This window comes from Diadema antillarum, unplaced genomic scaffold, assembly GCF_040938485.1.
Source record: "Diadema antillarum isolate AM-2024a unplaced genomic scaffold, OU_Dant_1.0 seq00000532_RagTag, whole genome shotgun sequence".
NCBI classification, from domain to species: domain Eukaryota; kingdom Metazoa; phylum Echinodermata; class Echinoidea; order Diadematoida; family Diadematidae; genus Diadema; species Diadema antillarum.
The window spans coordinates 77,211-89,733 of record NW_027271483.1 but is presented as its reverse complement, the minus strand read 5'-3'; the positions used below and the strand labels follow the sequence as shown (position 1 = coordinate 89,733).

Sequence of the window (12,523 nt, the reverse complement as noted above, 5' to 3'; positions counted from 1 at the left end):
CGCTATAATCACTCATTTCCTTAAAGTTAAAGGGGTAAAATGATTATTGTTTACATTGTGGGATTTAAGTTTGGATCTTGTCGTATTTGGTTTGGTTTGGTTTGTAGTTTGTGAAGGCCAGTCAAGATCTCCCGGAAAACAAACAGAGAGACGCACCTCCATTCAATGTTCAGCAAAATGTTTCGCTTATTTGCCATCGTCGTCAAACGAACGCCCCTCCCATGCAGAGGCATGACGAGACTTTACAATACGTTTCAGTCCCGGGTAAATATTGGTGATAGCTATCGCTTCCACTTATTGTTCGGTCCAGACATATCTCTGATAATCGCCACTCAGCAGATCGTCTGCGTTGATAAACCACTTCATGACGGTAGGGGACAGAGAACTCAAAGCTGTACATTATTCACAGAATTAGACGAGAACATGACGAGAAAAGCACATTTCATTTATGTTCTGATGTTGTCGTATAGATAACCAGACTACTTCTCTCGGCATCATGAATAATTATGATGAATATAGTATGCATAATATATAATAGATATGATGTAATATAATATAATATAATATAATATAATATGATATAATACACTATTATATAATATAATGTACTTTAATATGATATTAATGTTACAATGCAATATGATGTCATATAGTGTCTATGAGCTCATAATGCCTGGGACATCGCATACCAAAGGGTTACCAGTGATAGCAATAGCGTCAATCGAGTACATGGTTTGAATATTAAATATCAACACTTGTCGGTACCATGTCTGTAAAAAGCAGTATCTTAGCATATCTAAGCGATGCGCTGTTGTGAGAGCGATAAGGAATTTGTGGAATTCATTCTTTCATACATTCACTACGTATCATTCTTCAGCTTTCGTTTGATTCCAAAGCAATTACACAGTGTATTCAGCTCCACTATCTGCGCACAAAGAAACTAGATTTGAAGTTATAGAGACGCGGATCAGAGTAATAATTATGTGTGGAGGTCACTACCCCCATTGATGTCTACTGCCCCTCCCTCCCCTCATACACGCATATTGATGTAGATGAACAAGTTATAATTGAATGAGATTGTGTTCTCTGTTTGAAAAATTGAGGAAATGAAGACATGAAAAAAAAATGAATAGTCGTTTGATCTTCGCGCTCTTTCACTCGATGTGGGGCTTCCATTTGAGGTTTAATCCACGCTTGTTTGGATGGTGAGTGGAGTCAATACATTGACAGTCAGGATCGAAGCAGGGACGAAAGGTTATCATTTGGCACACATTATCCTTGAATCAGTCTCTCCTTCGGCTTCCCGATTGACTACGATGCTGCCGTGCCAACACAGACAATGGGCAATCCTTCACCGCTTTTTTCCCCTCCTCCAATTTATTGTTTGTCGCCCGCCCTCTATCAACAGAATTTGACCTTCCACCCTCCCCGACTTCAAACCCTGACTGGTTTATGATGCAAATGCCGCGAAATCGATGTACGGATGCCAGTTGCACCATTTACATGGGGGGGGGGGGGGGGGGGACATACACACACACACACACACCACGATAACTTCGAGTTTAGACGAGGTTAAGCAGTCTCAGTATTGTTCCCTACTCATTACATTAGTTTCCTGTGAATACGCGAAAGCTCGACGGCAATCGAGTAATGTTGAGAAAAATGTTTCTTCAAAAAGCAGTCAAAGGCTAGATAAATGCAGCTCACGCGCTCTCATCAGTGATTACTCACTGAGTGTTTTACTTTAGTTTTTGTCCTACCAGAAATGACTTGGATGTTAAAGTTGCATGTATTTAATTGTTCTTTTCATAAAGTCAATGCGTGCGATGACTACATGACACTAATTGATTCGACCGTTCTTGACACCTGTACAAAACTCAACAGCCGATGATAAATGTAATACGAAAATCATATTATCTGAATCAATGGCTAGCCTCGCTTTCAAATTGAATATATAAATTTCAGTATCTCGCCTTAAGTTGAAAGTATGCTTTCAGACGGGTGATTTCTTCCTTGTGTATACATATAGAGGCTCTTTAAAATCACTGCCCCTGCAAGAATGAAGTAGAAGTTTAAAATAACAATCACTCCATCCAGCTGTGACTATTTTGCTGATGAAGTAGGATTTATATGGGAGACAGTCCTTGGGGTGAGGCTAACGGGTCCACGACTGTCGTAATATAGCCTAGTTCAGCTTCCCCCGCCGATGTGCTTCCGAAGGGAAACTAACCAGGTAGGGTGATGAAAAATTTGCCTTAATATACATTTCCTTTGTCAAATTTAGCTGGTCAAAGGCAAGCACAGGGTAATAAATTGTGGGACACACACACACACACACACACACACACACACACACACACATTATGATTCTCTCTCACACCCGGGTCTACCTATTTATAGCTTCCACTGAAATGTTTGAATCTGGGTCAATGAAAACAAGTATGTTCATATGTGCAAATGTATAAGCCTACAGGGCCTTTATAGATACAAATTAGTGCGATGCGACGAAATAATTAAAATTGCTAAAAATACGGATGAGTTACGTTTTCAGGGATATGAATAAAGCAGATTCAAAACCTTTAGTACGTATCATAATTATATTTGTATGATCATAATTATGATTATAATTATGTATTTCATTTGTATAGGCCTTGTTGTAATATGCGTATAGGCCTACATAATGTTGATTGTAAAAGAAAGTCATGTTTTATGCGAAAAGATTTAATAGATTTTCTACAAAAGCTATGGAAAGTAAAATGGTAGGGAAAGTGCTCTGGAGAAGCGTCGCTACTGAAAGTTTACGATTCCTTCAGGACCTTTATATCCGAGAGTTTATACGACTATACTGGCCGGAATTACAGTAACCCTCGTGATCGTGGTGGTGGTGTATCACCCGCCCTCACCGCTGGCAATAAACTATTTTATTTCATGAACGGGCGATGAAAACTCTTCCCCTCTCGGCGCTTCCTCCAATTTATCAATTCCGCTCGTACCGTCTGATTCATTTTGCTTAAAATGCGCGGATGAATATCCAACCAATCACAGAAATGTAGTCCTGCGTTTTCTTGCTCACGTTATATTCACCCTTTTGTTTCCAACTGGGCACAGTCATTGCATCGCCCATCAGTGAGGCATGTTACTGAGAACCAAATAAATTAGCATTATCAGGAATACATTGCTTAGGTGGTCAGTCGCTTTTAGAGCCTGAAAATGAATACAAAATTGAGTAAGTTAATAAATTTGATTTCTCTGCAGATTTGCAAAATCTTCGTTCTACAGTTAAGAATGGTGATTTGACTCGTAGAGGGAGCAGCTTGTTCAGCTGCAACGTAGAGGGGAGATAGTCCCGGGAGTGGTGCTATCTTTACCGATGTATATCCGGCCGTGCCCGACTGGGGATAACTTCGAGGAAAAGTACGTCCTCCCGATAGCATTCGTATTTTGCCGTTAAAGCTGAGATTAGGGCTGAAAAAGTCGTTCGGAGATCTTTTCCAGATTCAAGTGTCACTCCATAAGATATTTAGTTGAAGCTATATGGGTCGAAAACGAGAGGGGGTGGGGGAAAGAAAACGATGGGGGGGGGGGGGGGAGGGGACAACTAAAAAAATGCTCCCGCTCATATATTGCGCAAAGTGAGAACTTCCGGTGAGATTATTTTTGTGACATGAATTTACCGGTTTTTCGTTTCAATTTGAAAGGCGTTTCTTATCTTGGCCCCCATCCTGCTGCTCTTGGCACATTCATTTATCATCGGCAAATTTTTCCGTCGGTAGTCTTGCGTTCAGGGTGCTTCGGCTAACATTTGATTAATGTTTAAAGTCGGCAGATTAATTTTCACGAAGAACTTGCCCCTCACACAAGCACATAATTATGTTATGTGTGCCTTATGCAGGCTTTTAACAAGACATCGGAATTGCTTTATTGTTGTTGTACGATCAATTCGAACAGCCTCCACGAGTTTTTACAGAAATGTGGGCTGAGTTTCCAGAATTTTGCGTGAAATAGTGCACTGCATCGAGAATAGTTCCATTTTTTTTGTGGTTTTGCCAAAATCTGGAATTCAACTCAGTTCCAAGCTATATATCATGGAAATAGTTTTAAGGAACAATCATTTTACACGTTATTTCCAGAGCAGGATGCCTTTTGAAAGACAAAATAAAAAAATTATGAGCTTATAATTTTCACAAAAGTTCATCTGAAGTTGCTAATGATAATCAAAGTTATACAGATGTCAAGATCTACAACGAAATGTCCACCTACTGAATTGACAGGCGAAACTATTTAAGACATCTTCTATTCACACGAATATAAGTAAATCATGAAAATTTGATAAAGTTGCATGTAGTTAAGTTTCCATATTGCTCGGAGGAAAAGCTTACTGTGTTTTGCAGGCTTCGATGAGACCGCATTTTTCCCCATGCCCTCTAAAGACGAAAATTTGCGAAATCAGAGCTTCTTATACGTTACTTGCATATAAATATTCCTTTACAAGAATGTATCTTTATCCCTGCCGTCTGTACTACCCACCCCACCCCCTTCTCCGCCTAAGTCATCGTTCATGTGCAGCGTGCTCAACGAGAAGTCGTTCACCCCTCAAATCTCCTCAGCTGGTTGTTCGTATTTCAGTTGCTTTGAGATTCCGCTGACGTGTAAATTCATCTATTAAGACGTACCTCCTGTCAACCTTTGGGAGAAGTTAGTATTTATTCTGATTGATCGAACGCAGTATGTTCTAGTGTTGCAAACCTATACAACGTGCTCGCGCCCCTTAATATCATAAACCTCGTCAGAACATGTCATTATGACTATGTGTCAGGACTTCCCATGCTAAATACAACCTCCTGCCTCGACAATGAGAAATTGAATTTATCCTCGAATTTCCTGTTATTTTTCATTGAGTTCGCAAGATAATGTTCCATTAGATCCATCTTAAGCTGATGACGCATGCCTTGTGCAATCATAGAGGTTTACAAGTAATGAATCACCGAAATTTGTAATTATATGACGTCTTATAGCTTGATAATTAGGGTTGTAGTGAGCCGCCAGTATCTTGTGCGAGTTCTACATGAAGTTTGTGCCAACAATGACAGTTGTTACTGGGTTCAAAACATTCCGGCCCGAGCGGCTCAGACGGGATGTGTCAGAATGAAATTAATCCTGACAATCGCTAATGAATTCAATCAGGAATGGAATTCAGGGCAGTGTCTATTTCTACGAGTCACAGGTCCATTTATTCAGAGCGGGGATTTAACGATGCCTATATATTGCGTGCGCGTCAATACGTGCGCGTCTCGCTTTCCCCTGTATTTAGTAGCATTCATCCTTAAGTTTGTTGAAAGTGATACACAAACAATGATATTGCCGGAGGGTTAGTTTGTGTTCGATGTTCGCCGTCACACCATGCATCTTCTGCCGATGTCACTTTTAGTCATTTTTCATTTCCTCATCCTATATCTTAGTTTATTTCATTTTTTGCGTCTTTGCTGTACTATGTCCTCATACCAGTTTTTGTTTGTTTGCTTGCTTGCTTGCTTTTTTAGGTAGATAAGCTTTTTAAGTGTTGTTTTGCGCTTCATATGATAGGACTAAACCAAACGTCATCATATATATACTAGCTGCGATATAGGTCACGTGAACACCTGCAAAATAACGTAGGCTTATCCACTTTTCTTATGGGGGATAATGCTCTTTCTGTTGTCTTCCTTTTTCGCGAAAGTTTTCACTGTTCCTCACCTCCCTGGTGGTAGCTTTTCTGAACTCTCAGAAAGTTTCTGTCAATTCATCAAAATATCCACATCTGCTACCTCAACGAATATTCGCACTAGCTGTCCCCCAAGTAAACTCTCGCATTGTCATTTGGGACAGCGTCGGTTCAAGGTTTGTGGCGCGAGCGGAAATGACGTTTACAAATGATTCTAGTTGTTGTTGTTGTTGTTGTCGTTGTTGTTGTTTAACCGGTATTCTCCATACTTGAACCCTGGGATCAGCTGGTATGAAAGTATCAGAATGAATCCGAAGTTACAGCGAAATGTGCAAGAAAGTGATTAAACAGAAAACTTAAAGGAGTGGTGACATTTCTGTCTTTTCTCACGCATCTATACACGCCGTCTATCTCTATTTATTCTCGTCTGCCGATATGCAAACGTATAACAGAATATAGGGGAGGGTTATGTAGTGATCGTGACGTTAAACTACCAGTAACATCCTATGAAAGTTGGTAGAAGTCACTTTTAAGTTTACAAGTATTGATGTGTATATACTGTATGTATGTTTCCATTCTTCTCTATCGATATGGGTACATCATTCATATTTTCTATGCAACATTGTGTGAGGTGTAAAAATCACTAGAAGTCCATCTTTCCTGGTCTTGGCGTCGGAAAAATTGTGGAAGAGAGTGGTGTTTCAACTTCTGTTGCAGAAGCTCTATCGATAAAAGTTGTGTGTAATCGGCATCACACTTTACCTCAATAATGGCATAAGAGACTACATTTCGAACACCAATAAATTTGACCGTATCATCGTTAAATTTGAGCATCATTTCGTTAAGTTTGCACATCATTTAATAATTTCATTTTCTCTCGTTTCATTTATTTCTGCTACAGATGGATCTCCGCCAAACAGACGGAGAGCTGATGAAAACTCTGTATAATCTTCAGACCAAAATCCACGACCTGAAAATGAAGATCAATCAAGACGAAGGCGATGATGACGACGACGAATCGGAAAAGACAGACTCGACGTCGTGGTCGCCGGACTCCAGCCTCCAACTAAATGGCAGCGTCTCGACCCCGAGCTCGAAGTTAAAAGGCATAAAGGCAATAGTCGAGGAAGATGAACCGGTCGAATTAGACAAAGTGCGGATTGATATCAAGCCAGCGCGGACTACACAAAACCTGAACGTTGTGAATAGAAATGTCACTAACGGAAACGCGGTAGATCGCACCGCGGTAACCGGAAACGCGGTAAACGGTACCGTTGTCAATGAGAACGCGATTAATCACAACGTCAACGTGTACAGCAGAAACACCAACAACAGCCTGAATCAGCAGGCAGTCAAAGCGGAATTTAGTAGCACGAGAAAAGTGTCGGCCACGACCTCGTACAGTTCCAGGAGTCAGAACGCCAACGATTACAAATCACTTGAGAAGCCTTCCCTGCCGCCGCCGCCACCGCCGCCAGCCTCCGCTTCGCCCACGCCGTCGCTGAAGAGTACCGGCAGCAGCGACATCTTGCGGTTCGTGATTAAGGATGCCAACAAGCGCGACTCCATGTCCTCGTCTTCCTATGTCTCCTCCAACTCCTCCTTTGCCTCGTCTCTCGAGGAACTGCGCATGTCGGACGAATCACGCGAGCTGAAATCGAATCGGCGAAGTTTCGACCCCGTCCCGTACGATGAAGAGGAGCTCGAAGAGACGACGGAAGAGGCCGATAGGCCGTACTCCGTGGACAATGAGAACGACGCCGGTAACGGCAATGAGGACGACACTGTAGCATCGACGACGGAAGCCGCTCTGTGGATGAACTCTATATGGGAGGAGGCGACGTCGTCTCTGCTTTCTTGAGGGGGAAAATAATAACTCTAGCTTCCAAAGATGCCAACAAAAGATCGAACAGGTACTTAACGTTTACAAGTATTAGAGTGTGAGAATATCGTCGTATAAAACTGTAAACCTTGGATTTTAACGTTCGCAGGATTCGTGTGAAAGCGTCATAGGCTTCCAGTGTTTGGATGGACGAGATTTTGGTTTCTTCCCAGCTGTGCCCAGATGGACAGGAGAACCAAAGTGACCGAAAGCTAGTGAGTTAAGAGATCGTGAACCGACATCATACGAGGTGACTGCGGTTACCGACAAAGGATGTGCCGCTGTAAAGAGACACCTGTTTAGCGATGTGGTTTATGGCGAGGAGTTAAGAACGTTGAACCGATATTGATATAATTTTTATCAACTCTCGAAAATCACACAAATCGACTTCAGACTCTTGAATGAGAATGCAGTTTCGTAACTTTGTTGCAATCACAATTTGAACGATTTTAAGTGAGATAATGGTTATAAAATGTCACTCGACGAAATATTATTGTAAGTGTGTGCGTGCATAGTTCTTTAAGTGACAACTCTCTAGCGAGGGGCGTGGTAATGGGAGATGATGTTGTTGCCATGGTTTCTGTATACGGCGAGGGGTCATCTTCCGCTATATATTGCTCAGCGTCCGGTCAAACGTATAAGGCTATAAGTATGTACCCCTTCTCTTGATTTTTTGTCTGCATCAGAAAAAAGTGTTCAAAGATCATCAGGAATACAGACAAACTTTCCTTGGCGATGTATTTTGTCAGGACACAAAATCTTGTTTCGTCACGACTCTCTATCAACTTAAAATTTCTTCTTTGTTTTCCTTAACAGAATGATTGTAGCAACCAACGCTTGATAGTTAGGAGAATATTCGTCAAGGCACATGATACTTACAAAGTCAATAGCCTACATACTATTAGCAATTCCAAGCGTGTGGTTACGATATTGCTGTGCATTGCGGTTCTAACCAAGAGTACTTAGATTTAGACTAAGTTAATGCTCTTTGTATGGGCAGTTTCTTCATTCGTCATGCACGCACAAGGGGCTACTGATGGTCAGTGAACTGAGCTAAGCACAACTCCATCGACACTTGCCGATGACCAGTCTTGACCATTAATTTGTTGCTTCGTGGCAGGCGTTGTGGTGCTGACAAAAATACGAGACACAACTCAATGAAAATCGTAAAGTAGACTCAAAGATTTGCTTTGAAGACACCGTGTGTAATGAAGCGGGTTTTCGTTACACTTTACCACCACAATACGTTACTAGTATTTGGTTTACAACATCCCAGCCAGTGAGCTGGCTTCCGGGTCCCTGTCATATATGTCACGTTATTCAGCCCATTTGGCTCGTGGGTAAGCTATGGAAACTGCCCTCATACGACGGAATGTGTCGACGTTTTTCCGCGAGGGCGAGTCTCGGGTACGCCATTATGACTGTAGCACTCTCAAGACAGTTTCGTGATGATTTGAAGAAAATCCACTTTCTTGATTTATAAAAAAGAAAGTTCAATTGTGAGCGTAAAATCGCTGCGCTTGATAATAACGTGTGTTATATTCATTGACCGATTCATAATCGAACGTTACCCAAAAAGTCATTGTTCATATCAAGATTGGAATAAGACCTCTCTAGATAGCTGGACCGAGAGATGTCGGTTGATATTGTCTGCAGAAGAGATTTTTTTTCCAGATTAGTTCGAAAAATGAAAAGATAATTGATACACCGATCTGCAATTCAAAAGTCTCGGACCTTTGTCCCTTGAAAGGTGATTTCAAGCCATGGATCATGATTACCTGACTGGGGTAGGCCTAAAAACCCCAGAGTATACCAAACCCCCAAGGTGCCCGGGCCAAGGTGTCACTTTAAATCCTCAAAGTTAACGTCCATGGTGGCGCGCTATTAGCGGCGCGGTTATTTCAGGGGGTTAGGATTAACGCGGGCATTAGACAGTTAATCGGGAACTTCCCTGCCGCGGGTTACGGGGTGCAAGACCGCCGGATGATTGGTCCGGTATGGGGCAACTGACCGTGCCACCGTGCCGAGCTAATCATATTGGATTAGCGATTGTTCGATCCGTTCGAGTCTGAGCGATCTGATGAATTCCCCCCATTTAAGCCAATGCTACCAAAATATACAAATCGGCAGTTACTAGTAGTAGTCAGTAAATTCACTGTGCAAGTCATCATGAGTGAAAGGGGGGGGGGGGGGGGTGTCCGCAAAAGAAACTAGATCATACTTCATGTGGCTTTGCTAGGTATTACCCCGTCACTCATGTTTTGTGATGTCCTAACATTGCGATAAGTCATCCAATCTTAGCTTGGATCTTAGCTAAATCCCGGGTAATTATGGCATCTGGGAAGATACCATAATTATCTAAGATTTTTAAAGCAAGATTCAAGGAACCTTTTGTTTTCCCAAAGCCAGATGGAAACGCACGTCGATTTAGAGTCATACCACATGATGATACAACATTCATAGCTGCCACGTCTCACTTATTTTAAAGGAGATTCCGATAAGCACAATATCTCTTTGTTTTGTGATGAGATATCATAATGAAAGCCTCCCTGATACAAGAAGAAATATATCTGCAAATCGAGATGCCTGTAACAAACATCTTCCTGATTGATCTTTGAAATCTCCCTGATATTTATATCCAACTGTCGGTGGCGCTGCACACGCCATCTCTATCGCAAAGTTACCATGGCTACAGGACATTTAGAATGGCTTGAGAGTGTTACTACCTTCAAATCCATTGACTCCATAATGATGATACCGCCGAACAGAGATATCTGGAGAAGTATAATTGCGTTCAAAATGTTGTGGAAGTGTAGTCCTTAAAGATTTATCATGCCCCAAGATGGCTGATTAACTCTTTCAATTACCAATGAAGAAAAGTCTGTATACTTATGTATGTGCAACTCACTTTGAGGTGGTGGTATAGAAGGGATACCCGCGTATAATAATATGCTGCTGGCCGGTATGGGCGGCAAACCCAACACCCTGTCAGCGAATGCAGCATATTGTCATTTAATTGGATGCGAGTTATCTGCTGTCTTTTGAGTGTCTGTCATTAACAAATTAGTTAGAATGATTGCTGTTTGAAAATTATCTAAGATGGGGATTTGAGACGAAAAAAGAGGGTGTTTTTTTTTTTTTTTTTTTTTTTTTTTTGGAGAAGCATAGGCCTATGACTTAATCTTCCAGAGAAGTGACAGTGAGTAAATTTGGCGATTATCAAAAATTGTTGCCATGTTATAAAAGCTGTCTGAATGCGATGTACTTAGTGCAATAGAAAATGAAGAGAATAATTCTCATTGCGTACAGTTACAATTAATGATCAGCTATGAAGCCATAGCATTCATAGAGATGCATTGTTTGTATATGTGATTTTGTGTGAGCAATTCATGGCGCAATTGGAAAATTAACGGTTCACTTATAATTATGTGAGTGAATGAATGAATAAAGGTGAAAGAGAAGCATCGCTTCACAAAGTTTTTATCGTAGCGATTTATCATGTCAGTACTGTTTATGTATATACCACGATGAGATGCCTTAAACTATTATTACGCTCGTTTTTTGTTCATTTCGGTTAGAAAAAATAATAACAAAATTAGATTATCTATCATCTATAGTATATCAACAAATGTGAAGTCCGTTTAATGCTGTGTAGAGAGTAGAAATCTTGTAGCGTAATTGTACTTAATGGTAGGTCGTCTTGGAAAACGAAGCTGTATACATGTAGTTGTCTTCATGTTGTTAGTGACAGTTTGGAAAGAATGCAACAGAAAGCAAGTTTCCATGCCCGTATAAGCAGTGTTTAAAAATGTCACTCGTTTTCTTTTCGCTAGCTGCACTATAGCACTGACCAAAACCATGCGATGATTCGTTTCCAGGAAATACCTCACGTTGTTCACTACCAAGTGTAAATTTCACACGATAAAAACTCAACTCAAGGATGTTTACTAGTTTTTTGTCTATTCAGTATGGCAGTAATTGTGATGCACTTTTCTTTACGTGTCAATAACACGTACATTAAATTTGCATATTCTGTATAATCACTCATTTTATTTACGCAGTGTCACGTAGCGTACGTCATAAATGACGAAAGTATTTATATTCTGGTATCTTCATTGAGCACAAAGCAATATGCTTCTTTCTTCAACCAATGTTTCACTATCTATCGAAAGTCCGCGTAATTGTATACGATACACTTAGACATATATTATATAAATTCATATATTTTTCTGCCAACTTACTCTTATGATTTTCAGAACCATGTTGCGTCAAGACTTCTGATTGGCTACGAATCAGAGGGATATATATATCCGAGGATTTCCTAGCCGTAGGAAAATTGGAAGCTTCTCTCTGCTCTTGACTGCATAGCTCTACATAATCTGCTTTAATCTATTATAAATATTGTGGCAAGACAGAGCACAAACGCAGCGGCTGTTATTGTGTACTGCGCAGTATTTTACAGTGATTCGATTGAAGCAGTCGTAAATGAATCCTTATCTAAAGGACTTTGCAGATGGATGCAGTTCAACTGAAGTCGATCTCGTTGACCTAAGGTATCCTTAAGTCGCTCACCTGTTGTTGCCTAGGAACTTGAAGTTTCTAGTAATTTATGGAGGCGAGTTACTTTGTCAAAATCTAGATTTTGCCTGTTAATTCATATCAAGCTGGCTGGATCCAGAAAAAGTGAGATTATTTTTTGATAGAAGCATTGCCATTCTTTTTTTATTGTGAAACTAACCATGTGCAGGTTTGTTGCAGATGATAATTGTTTCTCGAGCAGTTGTCGAGGTCCATACCAGTGGTTCTATGATATGCGAGAGAAGAACAAATTTATGCGCAGCATTTTTCGCTGTTTCATGTTCCTTTCCGGAACTATCACCGTTGCACGAGCACCTCACAAGAACATTTTGAAAGCACTTTCGTGTTCTTCCTTCTCCGCC

The 12,523-nt window shown here is 40.8% G+C and overlaps 1 protein-coding gene across 1 annotated transcript in view; it reads left to right on the top strand.

Moving 5' to 3' along the window:
* LOC139734553 (uncharacterized) overlaps positions 1-8,136 on the top strand; it is a 61,983-nt gene extending 53,847 nt beyond the window's left edge. Inside the window, exon 2 of the mRNA XM_071645327.1 lies at positions 6,603-8,136. Within this exon, the coding sequence (XP_071501428.1) occupies positions 6,603-7,562 (960 nt within the window). The 3' untranslated portion in view covers positions 7,563-8,136. The remainder of the gene's footprint in view (positions 1-6,602) is intronic.
* The last annotated feature ends 4,387 nt before the right edge of the window (positions 8,137-12,523 follow it).